At 36.5% G+C, this 16,349-nt stretch overlaps 1 protein-coding gene across 2 annotated transcripts in view; it reads left to right on the forward strand.

Annotated features, from left to right (window-relative positions):
- Window positions 1-16,349, forward strand: part of LOC107664350 (RING finger protein 145-like) — a 26,986-nt gene extending 10,637 nt beyond the window's left edge. The window contains exons 3-12 of one of the 2 annotated variants that reach the window (XM_016454892.1): window positions 2,815-2,904; window positions 5,287-5,395; window positions 7,432-7,523; window positions 9,789-10,024; window positions 10,127-10,302; window positions 10,513-10,653; window positions 11,732-11,914; window positions 12,014-12,161; window positions 13,332-13,688; window positions 14,848-16,349. In XM_016454892.1, coding sequence (XP_016310378.1) covers window positions 2,815-2,904; window positions 5,287-5,395; window positions 7,432-7,523; window positions 9,789-10,024; window positions 10,127-10,302; window positions 10,513-10,653; window positions 11,732-11,914; window positions 12,014-12,161; window positions 13,332-13,688; window positions 14,848-15,174 — 1,859 coding nt within the window. In that variant the 3' untranslated portion in view covers window positions 15,175-16,349. The remainder of the gene's footprint in view (window positions 1-2,814; window positions 2,905-5,286; window positions 5,396-7,431; window positions 7,524-9,788; window positions 10,025-10,126; window positions 10,303-10,512; window positions 10,654-11,731; window positions 11,915-12,013; window positions 12,162-13,331; window positions 13,689-14,847) is intronic. The other variant, XM_016454893.1, reaches the window with a different exon arrangement.

Below are 16,349 nucleotides of genomic sequence, written 5' to 3' on the forward strand. Positions count from 1 at the left end.
TTAAGCTTTAACCCTTTCCTATACCAACCGTATGTGTGTGTGTGTGTGTGTGTGTATATGTGTACGTTAGACCAGTTTAAGTGTTTATGTAGTATGTTAGACTAGTTTAAGTGTTTATGTAGTTAATAAAGCCTTACTTGTATCACACTTGACGTTGTTCATTGTTTGCTCATAACTGGAGTCACTTAATCATGCAGATTTATGCTACAAGCTCTTTGTAGAGTTGTACAGTAAGAAAGTTATTTCCCTTAACCAGGAAATTAACGTTCTTAGAATTGACAAGACAGTTGACCCTGAGAGGTCAAGTAAATATCTACAGCGGATCTAAATATTTATAATTAATTATAACTAGTTATGATTAATTATTCATATTTCCCCATGAGCTGATTCGCAACAACGCGTAAAAAGATAGTATAGGTCATTATAATCCGTAATTATGTCCCCACTGGATGCAACAAAGGCCTCGTTTGTAATGGGTTTTATTGGTTTTGTCTCGTCACGCTGGGACATGGCATCACAGTATGGTAAGGGGCATAACATTTCCGTCACACGCTTGAGGTATTTGGCCAATCACAATGCACTGGATAGCTGGCCAATCAGCGTACACCTTGCTTTTCAGAACGATAAGCTTTGTAAAAATCGATACGTTTCAGAAAGGCGGGGCATAGAGGAGTAACAATAATGTACAGTATGTGGAAATATACATTGCATTACACCAAATACACAAAATAATGTTCTTTTTAGCAACGTCATATGACCCCTTTAAAACATAGCGTGTGTTGGAACTCTTTGATCTTGAATGATCTCAGCACGATGAGCAAAGCGTTTTGATCAAGTTATTCATTAGTCCAACAATGAGTAATTCACAAGACAAAAGAAAGAAGGAGAGACAGGAAAAAAAAGTTTTTCTACAAAACAAACACACAACTATAGCATTAGCAAATAACAACAGACCATAATTTCAACGCTACTTAAACTATATACAAAGTAAGTGCAAAGTTACATAGTTCAAAACAAGCTTAGAACACTAGATTGAGATTGAAACATTTGTTTCTCAATCCAAACTCCATTAAGCAGTGAGGTTATGTGAGAGAAAGCCATGCTTTTCCTTAATCAAACAGGTATATCCTACTCTACTGCCTATCTACGCTTTATCCCCAAATGGAGAACACCCTAGAGCACAGTAGAGGAATGTGTCGAGTGGGGTGGGGCCGAGAGCCGTGGGAACGGAGCGAGGCCGGTGGAGTAAGTGATAATGCATGACACCTGCGCCACTCACCGGTCTCGCGTCCCACGAAGGAGCTCCGGAAGGATAAAAGGAGGAGTGACGACCGTGTTGGACGAGAGGACCAGGCCTGGACTTTATTTTGTGTTTTGTGTGCGGCAGTCGTCCACGAGGGGCTGCCGCTTTAATAAAATAAACACAAAACGAAAGTAAAGTCTTTCTTTAAATGTTCACTGGTTCCCGCCTCCTCCTTCCCGAGACCACGAACGGTGTTACAGCACTGCTTTAGCGCGTCTCGGTCTCCTTGAGCATCTTTCTGGTGCATGCCACAAACATGAACCACAGGACTGTGGTGAATCCGCGGTGCCATCGAGCATGGCGGAGCAGTCTTCGGCCATGGATGCTCAAGGCGGTGGGCTGGAGTGAGTTGCCGGGGGGGCGGACGAACTCGCTGCCGGCCGCCTGGGATGTGGAGGGATGGCTGCCGTCCGTGAGGGAGCAGAGGAGCCGTCGCCGTTCACCGGGCGGTGGAGGAGTGTCGGGCCGTCCACCGAGGGCTATTCAGTGCTGCTGCCAGGCATCGCGGAAGAGTTTACCCAGCTGGTGGAGGGCCGAGCGGCAGTGTGTCTGGGAACCGGAACAAGAATTTTTTTTTCCTCTCTCCCCTCTCTCGTCTCTGTCTCTCCTCGTCCTTCCGTCTCCTTTTCTCTCGCCTCGTCTGTCTGTCCTTACCCCCAGGTACGCCACGGCCACCGTGATCGGCTCTGTGGGAATGGAGCGAGGCCGGTGGAGTAAGTGATAATGCATGACACCTGCGCCTCTCACCGGTCTCGAGTCCCACGGAGGAGCTCCGGAAGGATACCTCCTTCTTCCCAATCTACGAACGTTGTTACAAGGAACTACACCAAAAACAAAACAAAACAAAACATAGTAACTGTACTATGGTCCTTCAAAATATTTCCTTAAAACTTGCATATTGATCTTACAAATTTTATGTCCTTTGAATCAGTCATATGGAAACAACATTCAGATACATACTGAAAAAAAATACAGGAAAAAATGTCATAGAGAGGATGTAATGTGGTGTGACTCTGCAATATTGTAATATTCATGATTTATTCATGATATTTGTAAAAAATACTTTTTACTTTTTAAAAATTAAATATAGTTTAAATCAAATTTATGAAAGCATAATAAATATGTGAAACCAAAATATTTACAAAGATTACATTACTAAAAACATTTCACATGTTATAAACTTGATTTTCATATGATTTTTTTTCCCCTTCTCTTTCCACATTAACTGTCTAAAAATACCCACATGAAGTAGATTAAGTGTATTCACAACAATAAATTAATAATTTACAACAAACAGACATGATTTGTTTTTCTCTGTTATTACACTAACAAAGTGGCAGAAAACAATAGACTTCATTTTTTCCATCTCTGCAGTGTGCTTTATTAGCTATTGCTTAGAAGCAATGACTCTGTGTTGACATTTCAAAGCTACCACTAGCAGGGCCGTTACTGGTGTTCTGTTTAATAGAGATTCAGCAGATTCTGTTCTTGGCTGCAACTTTGTTTTGCAGGTGCAACTTCACCAGTGTTGGTGGTGCTACAGTACCCTCAGGACCCCCTGCTGAATGGCGGATGGAGTCCAAGTACAGTAGCTCCCACAGGTGAAAAGTGCTGCTGTCAGGAGAAATTTTGGTGGACTAATCTCAGGCTTGCTGGGTTTGTAGTTGTGTTAAGAAAAACCACTTGGCCCTGAGAAGCTCCTGTGGATTTTGCACTATACTGAAGCGGAAAGAATAGGTCTGTCCTGTCTGTTCAACACTTCAATTTCAAAATACGGTATGACACTGCAAGGCTATTAGAACTAATAAAGATGGCCTTCCCTAACACTAGGAGCTGACATTTCTGCAGAACAACTCTACTTTTTGTTCAAACAGTTAATATCTATATATTCTGGGCTTTAGCCCTATATAATTAGATTGAGGAAACTGAGCATTGTCCATCCAATCTTTTTTAATGATACATATAGGAGAAGATAAATTACAGTGAGTTTGGTTTGGCTGAAGGCACTACAGCAGAGGTTAAATTGAGAAATGGAGAACATCTACTGTCAGCAAGATCACAGGCACTTTCCATCTTTACTGCCTATGGATAATATGAGCTGTCTTTCAACATTTTATCCAGCCACAAACATGGGCAAGTCCTCTGCTCTTTGACCTGGCGAGAGCTTCCTCGTGTTTCAGAGCTAACTTTATTCCCAGGTAATTGCATTGGTTCAATCTAGTGTGCCAGCGTACTTCACATTAATCAATACTGAGATGAACTTTGTGTCTTCAGTCCACGTAGAATATTTCCGTTGTGTTGTATTTCTGCTGTGTTTTAGACAGTGGAGAATGGCAAAAGTTTTTATATTTTTTGAATGGCAGAAGTGAACTGGAGGAGCGGGTGAGAGGATGAGTGTTGAACGTCAGATAAACTGTTATGTAACAGGAGGGATCAAGAGGGTTTGGCAGTGGAGTAATGAGAACTTAATCTGTGCATGGCAAAAACCTTAATCTCCAGCCTCATCCTGTCTACTCACACTCTTTTGAACACACAAACATGTCAGCGTGAGCCAGTGAATGTCAGACCGAAGGCTGAATCATGTACTACAATACCCTTGTTCATTTATAATACTGAATGTATATTTTAATATTATACTGAATATTTTAAAGCACCTTTTTTTTCAGGAAATATTGCAGGCGTTTTATTAGATGTCTAATGCAAACATTCCAATAACCTAAATCTCATGTTGAATTTGTGTTAGCCTACTTTTCCATTCTATATCCTCCACTTTTGTGTTTTCTCAATGATGATCATAACATAGGCTCAAAACAGCATCCAACTTGCACTGTTTATACTGCACATTTTCTGTATGCCTAAAATAATTGAATGATCTACTACAGCTACAAAAACGTACAGTACATTAAACAGCAGTTAGTTCCAGTCCTCGAATTTGATTGGCTAATCAGTGCTCAAAGAGTGCCAGTCCAACAGTTTCTGTTTCTGTTTGTGCTTTCCAGAAAAGACTGTCAGTGTATTCCAGGCAATCTGTGTTAGTGCATTATGTTGAGCATACTCTGTAACCATTTCTGCAGATTACATCTTTATGCTAAGTAGGTGGTGACTTTTTGAGTGAATGAATTATTGACTCCAAATAAAACACCAATTTATTTAACAAGGAAACATGTGAATGTGTGTATTAGTGAGTCATCTAATCATTCACTCAATTGATTTGTTCAGAAACACTGATTCATACACGAACGCAGTAGTGTTGCTCAAAAGAGACGGATTGTTCTATTGTTTGACCAAAAATAGACTAAGTAGTTGTCAATTTCAGGTTTACAGTGTAAGTTACTGGTGTGTAAAAGTTAAATCACACATTTGAAATGGTGCTGGCCTAAATGTCAGCATTATTTATAGCTTATACATTAATGATATAGGCTACATATGCTAGTAAATTTCACAATCAGCTCGATTTTGGTTTTCAGTGAACTTGGAGCAATATCTAACATGATTTTTTTCACATGATCTGACTCCTTATGCACATCAGACTGCCAAATGATAAGACCTGAGTTATTAAAATTCAAATTAACCATGTTTATTTTAGAGATTGTTAACTGAGCTAAAATAAAAATGCAAAGTAAATGTGTAATGTAGTACTACTTTTTATATTTGCATATTTCATGCTGTTTCATATGCTATTTAAAATAAATTGTAGGTAGTATATGGTATATTCTGCACACTGAACAGTATGCTAGTATTCTGTTCTAAACATACCCAAAGACTCTTTATGCAGGTGTGACTATCAATTAACTGGATATCCAAATTCAGTCAGTGTGCTCTGGTTGTGGAACTTCCTTTGACAGTCTGAGTGAATGGACTCTCTGCTGGTCTGAGAGATATTGAGAGAGATGTGGCCTCAGAAGCCCTTCTGTGTGCTTGACAGCATCCTCACATAGCGGCCTAATAACAGCAGTCCCATTCTTTATCCCTCTCTCTTTCAGGCTACATTCTGAGTCTGGTTTTGCTCACTCTGCCCCGACAGCACTTGGTGCAGCTCTACCTGTATGTGCTCACTGCTCTGCTGCTGTTCGCTGGTCACCAGATCTCAAGGTGAGAGTTTAGGACTTTAGAAAGAGATTGACAGAAAAGCTGCTTCCACCATAACAACCCTGATTGCCAGTAAAAATTCCCTTAAAAACACTGTTTGCCATTCAACCAAGAGAGAATCCATCCTGCATTTTGATTTAGTCTGTTTTATACAATATAGTTGATTATATTTTTCTTTGTTAATTAAAAAATGGGACTGACCAGGGTTTGTCAGATTTTTGTTGTAAATGTTTTTGAAAGAAGATCCCCAAGTTATGGTGATTAAGTGCTCAAGAAACATGTCTTATTATTGTCATTGTTGAAAACAGTTGTGCTGCTTTACTTTTTTTTTTGGAAACCGTGATACATTTTTTCCCCTGGATTCTTTGAGGAATAGAGAGTTCTAAAGAACATTTATTGAAATTTATATTTTTTTTGTAAATGTGTTTACTGTCACCTTTGATTAATTTAATGTATCCTTGCTGAATAATGATAATTTCTTAAAAAAAAAAAAAAATCTTACCAACCCCAAACTTTTGTATGGTAGTGTATATTATATTATACTGTTATTTATTTGCCTTCATGTGTTTATAACCTCTATGCTGTTTTTTCCCCATGGAACACAAAAGTTAAAGTATTAGTATATTATTTAAATTATTATATTATAATATTAGTTTATTTTATGATACATTTTTTTATTTTAGTTTTTATTTTATGATTAGTTTAGTTTATTATATATATATATATATATATATATATATATATTATTATTTTTATTATTTTAGTAATTTATTTATATATATACATACACACACACATATATATATATATATAGGTTTATTAATGATTAATAAATAAATATAATAATTATAATATATAATAAACTAGCCAAAAGATACTTTTTTAAATTGTATTTCTATTAGCATTTATATTTGGACATTTAAATAATATTGCAAAAAAAAAAAACACACACAAAATGTGTTTTTAATGCTTTGAAGGTAAAAATGCTTCTCTTCTCTGCCATGCTCATGGGTCCGCGATTATAGTGTGGTGCTTTGCGTTTGACAGCTGGCTGTTTAGTGTCAGATTAAGAGAGAGCTTTTAGCACATTTCTCAGCATAATGTGTGTCTGTAGAAAAAGCAGTGACTGCTCAAATTAAGATCACCCAAGTGTGGCAAAGCCATTACTGCCAGCTCGTAACTTACCTGCCTCGCTGTATTCCCTCTCTGCCTCCATACACTGAGCAGAGCCAAGCTCAGATAAGAATTTAAGCAAGCTTTCTAAATGTTTATTCAGGTATGTGTGTGTCATATATGACACCCATTCGGTCCTTTAAACGAGTTAATCTCCCAAACAACATGTCAGAGTCATGTATCACCCCCAGAAGAAATTATGATGTTATGTGCAAAGCCAATTCAATAATTATATTTTTCACCAAAAGCTATTGTAGAGCTTTAAAAGTGAACATCTTTTATGGAACATGCTGCTTTAATGATACTTTTGCATAATTTTCTAAGCTTGAAATCTTCAGTTTCATTAGAAAATGTAGAATTTCTGAATAATGTGCTGGCCGCTCTTTTTTTTTACACAGTTATAATAATTGTGTAAAAAAAAAAGAGAGAGACCAGCACATTATTCAGAAATTCTACCTTTGTGTTCCACAAAAAAAAAACAAAGTTATGCAGGTTTGGGACCTTTTTCCCCCATAAAAATTAGTATTAGATCAAAAATAATTGCTGGAGCCCCTGCAGGAGCGCTGCAGAGCCCCTAGGGGTTGCGAACCCCATATTAAAAACCCCTTAGCTAAGGTTAAAGGATTATTTTAAACTTCTGAATGTCAGTGGTAGTTGTTTTTGTGCTCAGTGGGACTCAGCTAAGAGTTATATAAGTGACTGTTCTCTCAGGAATTCTAGTCTGATAAAAACAGACGGACTGATGGGTCCACTGCTCTGCGCTGTCTGACTCGGGCTATGAGTATAGATCCTCCACAGGCTGTGATGACTCAGGGAGAATGTCACACTGTGAGAGGTTAGAATAAGGTCTCTGTTCTCTGTTTCAGGGACTATGTGCGCAGTGAGCTGGAGTCTGGTTATGAGGGCCCACTGTACCTGGAGCCTCTGTCCATCAACCGCTTCACTACTGCGCTCATCTGTAAGTGCCTGTCAAAGTCTTCAAAGGATCGCTCTTTTAAAGTCAATGTGAAATGCTGTTCACAAACTATTTTTACTTCTTTCAGATAAATGATTTCTGAGTGAAACAGGATGTTCAGTGAGAAAAGTTTTCCTTGGAATAATGTGCACAGATGAATTAGTGCTATTAGGGCTGGGCGATATATTACCAAAGTTATATATTCGTTTTTAATATTTAATTGGCATAATTTATTAATATTAGTAATAAAGTAATATAATTAGTTAACATATTAATAAATATACTATATTAATAATATTAATTAAGTATAATAATATATAATAATTAGTCATTATCAAGCATAAGAAAAATATATAAATATTAAGCATTAAATACAAAGAATTTAATTAATGAAAAATGAAGCAAAGGCCATATTGTGTCGCCGCAAGCATTCAGGAGTGAAATGCTTATAATACAATTTCAACCTCTGATATTCCTCCTCCTTCAAAGTTTGCAGATGGGAAACAGGGTATTGGTACGGAAACAGACGAAAATGCACATTCTTGCCATCTCTGTCTTTGCTACACTGCAAGTAGGAGGGGACTTAATAAGTTAAACAGGGTCAGTTCTGATTTCATGTCGACTTAAAATGAACGTTCCAAATCACGTTCCCATCACGTGCGAGTCCCATACTGACTCATTACAGCTCTTATTCAGTCTGAACGTGTGCTCATGTAGTGTCATTCTGGGAAGAGTTGGGTAGTTTTGCATGTCTTGGCATGTGATGTCAGAGGTCAAGGCATTTCCCACTCTTGTTCCCGTCTCATATGCCGCCTGCCCTCAAACACACTGCACAAAACCCAGAGATGCAGCTTTCATATTTTCCCCTCTCATCAGTTTTGCTATAAGTACAATCCTTTGCCAGATTAATGTCAAAACCTCTCCTGCTCACTTCCTTTATTTTTTATTTTTTTTCTCTCTCACAAATATGGTCTGCCCTTCCCCTTGTTTGTAATGTGTCATACTTTCCCTTACTCTCTCACTTTTTCTTTCACTGCATTTTGTAAATCTGTCCCTTCCTCTAACTTTCTTGCTTTCTCATCAACTACTGTATATGTATTCATTATTTCCCCCTTTCTGTGTTTTGCTTGACATTTATATGGTTTAGGGGATAAATCTCACTGTCCAGAACATGCCTAGATCATATTTCACCTTAAAATAAAATAATAAATTACAACATTTATTTTGCATTAGGAAAGTAACACTTGACAACAAGGTCCCATTAGTTACTTTTAGTTAATGCATTAACTAGCATTAACAAAGATAAATGTTTTTGTTACACAGCATTTATTCAACTTTTTGTTTAGTTTGGCCTAAAAAGCAACAGCGACAACAAATCTTGTTAGTATTGGTTAGTATTTTTGTTTGTCATCCAGAGTTTTGATGTGCAGATCATACTGACTGCCTTTATTGATAGTAGTTTTATTTATATATTTATTTATTGTTATTTTATTTATTATTATTTATATTTTATTACATAACAGAAAAGATTGTTTATTTTAAAAAGATCTTTAGAAGAGTATATATTATGTCTTCACTTATCCGTCTTTAGTTATAGTGAAAATTGTGAAAATGAAAATTCTACTTGCTAATTCAGCTTTTGTTTGTGTTGAAGTTGTAAAAAATTCAGAAAGTCAAATATATATATATTATAATATATATATATATATATATTATTATTGTACTTGCTGTACTAAATGTACATTTTCCAGATTTTTTATTAGAAAGAAACATTGTGTACAGACAGAATGATTTTCTTACTGCATTACAGTAATGAGAATGAGATTTATTGTTATTATTATTATTATTATTATTATGTACTTAATAGGCTTAATTTTCTTTATGCATAATCTTATCTTTCTTTCTTTCTCTCTCTTTTTTTTCATTTTGTGGTGAAATACAACCCTAGCACCTGTTGGTGAGATTCACCCTTTGGGGTACTTATTTCACTAGTGTGCGCATTGATTTCTTGAGTGCTGCTGGGTCCTTCAGCCTTTACTCTGAATTCTGTAGGGCCTAATTAACTCCAGCCAGAACAGATGCATTCATTAATGTCAGTGAGTACAGTAGGGAGCACACGGCTCAGATTCAGGTATTGTGCTTTGCTTTACAGTATCATATTGCAGTTTGGTATTAATAGTAATCTTATTTTTGCTAACATTTCTGTCATTTTAATTCTATTATGAATAAGATGTTTTGTTTTATTTCTCTGTGTTTATGTGGGAATAGGCCAGCTGGTGGTGTGTACCTTGTGCTCCTGTGTGATGCAGACCAAGCGCATTTGGCTGTTCTCAGCGCACTTGCTCCCTCTGATGGCCAGGCTGTGCCTGGTTCCTTTGGAGACCATCGTTTTCGTCAATCGCTTTGCCATGATTTTCACAGGCCTGGAAGTCATCTACTTTTTGGCCTCCAACCTGCTGGTGCCATTTAATCTGGCCAAGACAGCGTACCGGGAACTTGCACAGGTTAGAACAGTAGAGGCTAAAGATTGAGTTTTAAAACAGACTTGAGAGTGTTAAATCAATCAAAGAAAAAATAATTCAACTCTTCTCTGTTATATCGGTTAGGTGGTGGAGGTTTATGGGTTGCTGGCTCTCGGTATGTCTCTGTGGAATCAGTTGGTTCTGCCTGTGTTGTTCATGTGTTTCTGGCTGGTTCTGTTTGCTCTGCAAATCTACACATACTTCAGTACACGAGACCAGCCCACATCTAGAGAGAGGCTGCTCTTCCTTTTTCTCACAAGGTGAGTTGAAGTTCAGGCTGCTCTGCTTGTCATTCCTGAGCATTTTACTAAAGAGCGTAATAGAGAAATAGATGGATAAGATAAATAAGAATGTCGCTGATCTTTTTTTCCCCAGTAAAATATTTGATGAACTGTTAGTAAATGTTAAATGTTTGATTGATTTGAATCTCATGAAGGTGCACAGCAGCTTAATTTCTAAATGTTTTCCAGTATTGCAGAGTGCTGTTGTACTCCGTACTCTCTACTGGGCCTGGTGTTCACCGTGTCATTCGTTGCTTTGGGAGTGCTCACTCTTTGCAAGTTCTACCTGCAGGGCTACAGAGCTTTCATGAATGACAACACCATGCACAGGTATCATATACCCACCCTCATGTCACTCAAAGAGATTTTTTTCTTATGCAACACAAAATTATTTATTATAAAAAGGTTAAATTAAGTAAAAGTTGATCTTTTATTGTCTGGCAGTTGCCATTTTGTTTGGTTTATTAATACAATTATTATTATTATAATTATTATTTGAGATCAGATTTATTTAATCTTTTTGAAGAAAGTCCCTTTCCCTATTTGATTAAAAATACAGTAAAAACAGAAATATTGTGAAATGTTATTACTTGCCACATTATGGACTTGTGTTTCCTTTGTTTTCTGTTCTCTTGTTTAGTTTTGTTTCCCTTGACCTAGTTTCTGTCCCTCTGATTAGTTCATTCAGTTCACCTGTGCTCGTTAATCATCTCATTAGTTCCCTCGTTTAGTTTCTGTATAATTCCTCCCTGTTCTGTTCAGTCCTTTGTCGGTTATTGTTTGATGTTAGACGTTGGTTGTGCTGCATTTTCCCTGAGTTTCTCCAGTGTTTCTTCTGTGGATTTATTAAAAGATTGATTTGGAATTCTCCGTCGTATTGTGCTCATTACAGCACCAGCACGTGACATTACTGTTTAAAATGACTGCTTTCTATTTTAATATATTTCCAAATGTAACTTATTCCTGTGATGCAAAGCTGATTTTTCAGCAGCCATTACTCCAGTCTTCAGTGTCACATGATCCTTCAGAAATCATTTTAATATGCTGATTTGGTGCTCAAGAAATAATCATTCTTATTACCAATGCTGAAAACCCTGATATATTTGTGGAAACCCTGATACCTTTTTTTCAGGATTCTTTGCTGAATAGAAAGAACAGTGTTTATTTAAAATAGTAATCTTTTGCAACACTATAAATGTGTTTACTGTCCAAAATGTCTTTTGAACAATTTAGTGCATCCTTTCTAAATAAAAGTATTAATTTCTTAAAAACAAAACCAAAATCAAATGCTGTAATCAAAAGTAACTAAACCATTATGACCCTGCTAAACAGTTTGGCATGAAGTCCATACTTGATTCATTATGGCACCTTTTTATCACATAATTGACCATAGAAATCTCTCTCTCAGGGGCATGACAGAGGGAATCACTCTTCTGATCCTCGCTGTTCAGACTGGACTGATTGAGCTACAGGTCATCCACAGAGCCTTCCTCCTCAGCATCATCCTCTTCATTGTAGTGGCCTCCATCTTGCAGTCTATGCTGGAAATTGCTGATCCCATAGTGCTGGCGCTGGGAGCCTCCAGAGACAAGTACATAAGCATGATTGTTAAAGACATATCTTTATGTATTATACAAGTAAACAATGTAATTTAGTGTTCTGATTAGTTTTTAATCATTATTGCTAACAGGAGTTTATGGAAGCACTTTCGTGCGGTTAGCCTGTGCTTGTTCCTGCTGGTGTTCCCAGCCTACATGTCCTACATGATATGTCAGTTCTTCCACATGGACTTCTGGCTGCTGATCATCATCTCCTCCAGCATTCTGACCTCACTACAGGTAGAAATCCTACAAAAACACACACCCATCAGCTCTGAACTAGAGCATTAGTGAGTGTGAGAAACAGCATAAAGGAGCAGAAACGGAACAAAAATAAATGGGAGAAATTGTAACTCAATATGGTACTGTAGGAATGTTGTCAGATTTTATTCCTTATATGGAATATGTTATTACTCACAATCTTGACAAACAATTTTGGAGATTTTAATGGATTTTGGTAACAATAGCCATACAAATTGCAGATCTAATGGAGGACACAACACCATAAAGTGTATTATATGATTTTCTCTCTGTTCTCTTGTTTTCTAATATTCCTTATATAAAGTTTTTAAAAGAACCTTCCTGTTTCTTTGATGATGTTTATGTTTCTCACTAACCATCTTGTTGACCATCAAGTTGAAACTGGTTCTGTGAGCCCCTACTGTAATTCCTAAAAAATATCCTGTATCTCACAGAAATGAAATATGGATTATTCTTAAAGAAAGGAGAAAGGAAACGTTGCTTTAAGGGAATCTTTGCATCCTGTTTGTGGGGAAATAAATATATATAATAATTTGGTAACACTTTACAGTAAGGATCCACAGGATTCATTGATCTTCACCATACCTTACTTTTATCTTTAGTTAATAAAAATATAACTGTTCACTGTTAGTTCATGTCAGCTCAGTTCCATTAAATAATATTAACAGATACCACTTTTGATTTTAATAATTTATTAGTACATGTTGAAATTAAAATGATTAAAAGATTTAGATGTATTTTTATTGTTAGTTCATGTTACCTAATGTAGTTAAACTAATGTTAAGTTATTGTAAAGTGTTACCAATAATTTATAATAAATAATAATATTTAATTTAGTAATAGTAATATTTAATTATACTAATATTTTATGTTTAGATTTGTATTAATAGTAACAATAGTCATATTTCCAACTTGTTATTAATACAAATTATTAATAAATCATTTTTTGAGTAAATGTGATATAAGTGTTGGTATAAATGGATCAATTCCTACATTATATATAATCAGTATTTCATCGGCCATCCTGCTCTCTAGTCACTGGCTCTAAAAAACCTATTACAGTTGTAATGTAGGAGTTGTGACTGTTGCAGATTGGTGTAATGTGAAATTCAACTGTTGTCCCTCTGTTTTAAAATCTTTCGCACCCAGGTGCTGGGCACACTGCTGATCTACGTGCTCTTCATGGTGGAGGAGCTCCGCAAGGCTCCGGTGGAGAACATGGATGATGTCATCTACTGGGTGAACGGCACCTACAGGCTGCTGGAGTTCCTGGTTGCGCTATGCGTGGTCGCGTACGGCGTGTCGGAGACTGTGTTCGGGGAGTGGACCGTGATGGGCTCTACCATCGTACTCATCCATTCTTACTATAACGTGTGGCTGAGGGCCCAGCTGGGCTGGCAGAGTTTCCTGCTCCGCAGAGATGCTGTCAACAAGATCAAGAACCTGCCTACAGCTTCTCACCAACAACTCCAGCAGCACAATGACATCTGTTCCATCTGCTACCAGGTGTGTGTGAGTGTGGATGTGAGGATTTGTGTGTTGTGATGGATGTCCAGGTACATTCTGTAGCACGTGTCTCCTTGTGTATTTCTGTGGTAGATTGATGGTGGGTTCAGTTAGGGTGCATCACTATTGTTCATATCCTCGAAGTATTAAATGTATGCGCATAATTTGTGCCACACCATTTGTATTATATACATGGACATATATAATATTGCGTGGCTTGCTGAGGAAAGAATTTTCCAAGCGATTGGATTTAAGATTTCTTTGTTTGGCAGACAATATTGTAGACTTACTTTGAAAGAGCCTTATCCTTTGACTTTGGTCAGTAAGCAACCACCTAACAACCACATTCATAACACCTTAGAACATTAACATATGAACCCCCTGGTAGCCATTCACAACTCCTTATCATTAGGGGAGCAGGTACTATATCAGTTATCAGCCGATATTTGATTTTTATAATTTATTGGTATGAGTTAATATTGGATAAATATAAACTGATATTGAAAATTGATTTGTTTACCTTATATTTACATGTAAATTACATTTACTGTCACTGTAATGATGATGATGATGATGTCTTATTATTAATACTACTACTGCTACAACTACTGATAAAATAATAATTTGCCATCATTATAATAATAATAATTATGTTAATAATAATGTCATTATTATTATTATTATTCTAACAATGGCAAATTATTATATTATTAGTATAATTAATAATAATAATAATAATAATAATATATGAAGAAGAACAATTATTATTTTTATTATTATTACTCAACCTATATTAAACATCAAAATAATAATAATATTTTTCTTCTTTGTATATTATTATTATTATTATTATTATTAATTATACTTATAATATAATAATTTGCCATTGTTATAATGATTATGATAACGATAACAATAATTTATTATTAATAATAATGTTATTATTATTATTATTATTACTATTATTGATTTAAAAATATCTTAAAATGAGTATCAATTTTTTATGTTGTACATTAATAGTGATGCCTAAATTCACTTTAGTTTTTTTTCTATTTATTTTGACAAAATATTTTACATTTTTAAAATGTGCTATTTAACAGCCATAACATAAAAAATAATTATCATTGTAATGTACTGTTTCTTCTGTTTTTGAATCTAGGACATGACGTCAGCAGTGATCACCCCCTGCAGTCACCTATTCCATGCCGGATGCTTGAAGAAGTGGTTGTATGTGCAGGAGACCTGCCCTCTTTGCCACAACCAGCTAAAAGGCTCATCACAACCTGGCTCTTCAACACAGGACGCCCTGCCACAAGAGCCCCCAATACAGCCAGCAGGTGATCTGGACCCTTCAACGCATCCAGAGTCAGATTCAACCCTCCAGGTTCCCCAGCAAGACGACACTCCTCTCACTTCAGCGTCAGACCTTACGGCTGGGCTGAAAGACGGCGGTGACACTACTGCCTGCTTCTCCTCCCAGTCCTAAAACCTGCCTTGAGCCAATCTCAAATCCACACACTGCTGGCCAAAAGACAGTTTTACAGCAGAGGGTCTGATGGGATACTGTCGGCCCTCTCTGTGACTGATACGTACATACGGAATGCTCCTTAGACATCTATACAATCGAAATCCTTCTATCGTCCCCCTCTCATCCAGAACATCACAGAATCCAGAAGTCAGAAAGCTTATCTGAGGTGAAAAGAATCATTTCACCCCTTCCACATCTGGAATTACCGAAACACCAGCTCTTCCCCACCCTTTATTACGAAACTACAGTCTCCAGTGAATACCAACCTGAATGTGATCATGTGACCCTTCAGTATAGTGCTGTGATGCTCTGTAGGCACTTAGCACATATCCACTAGCACGCTCTCATTATCCAATACATTAGCCCGTCTTTTTCTGTTCTCTATTTGTTTTCTTGAGAGAAAATATATTTACATATATGCCACTGCATTTGCACTAATGTAACATAAAGCAATGCTCCAAAGTTAGTCTTGTCTGATACTAAATATTTTAGTGTGTATGCATTGAATCAAGTTATATATGAAATATATACCCATGTACAAATATATATGTAAAGGAGTTTTGATATGCAAAAGTACATTGTAAAGCAGCATTGTGTCATGAAGTGGCCTCAGGCTTAAATGAACGCTACGCCTCTAGTGCGGCCTCTAGTGGCAGTAGTGGGACGTGCCTTTGGCTGTGGATAAACACTATGACCAATTAGGAGAGTCAATTTCATTCTCATCAGTATTTGGCATTTAGCGCATTTGTGAACATGAATACATTCGAGAATGTATGAGCACACTTTGCAAATGCCGTTTTTTCTTTTTTACTAAGTGTTTAAGTTAATATATTTAACATGGTTTGTTAAATGAATGGTGATTGGCTTGTGGAATTTTTAATCTGCAAACATGTTACTTTTATCTACACCACCAGATTTTTTATATATGTTACAGCTGTTTTTCATTTTAAAGCAAATCTGAATGAAAATGGAGAGTATAATCCTAATAGCATTCTGAATTTATCCTTCTTTTCTTTTAATACAGCATAAACGTGGAATGATGTTCTGTGAAGGCTAACTTTGTTTGAATCGCAGCTGAATTCAGTCAAATATGCCTGAAGTCTGAACATGAACCTGAATGTCAGAATAAATCC

This window comes from Sinocyclocheilus anshuiensis, unplaced genomic scaffold (assembly GCF_001515605.1).
Source record: "Sinocyclocheilus anshuiensis isolate Anshui unplaced genomic scaffold, SAMN03320099.WGS_v1.1 scaffold111, whole genome shotgun sequence".
Taxonomy (NCBI): domain Eukaryota; kingdom Metazoa; phylum Chordata; class Actinopteri; order Cypriniformes; family Cyprinidae; genus Sinocyclocheilus; species Sinocyclocheilus anshuiensis.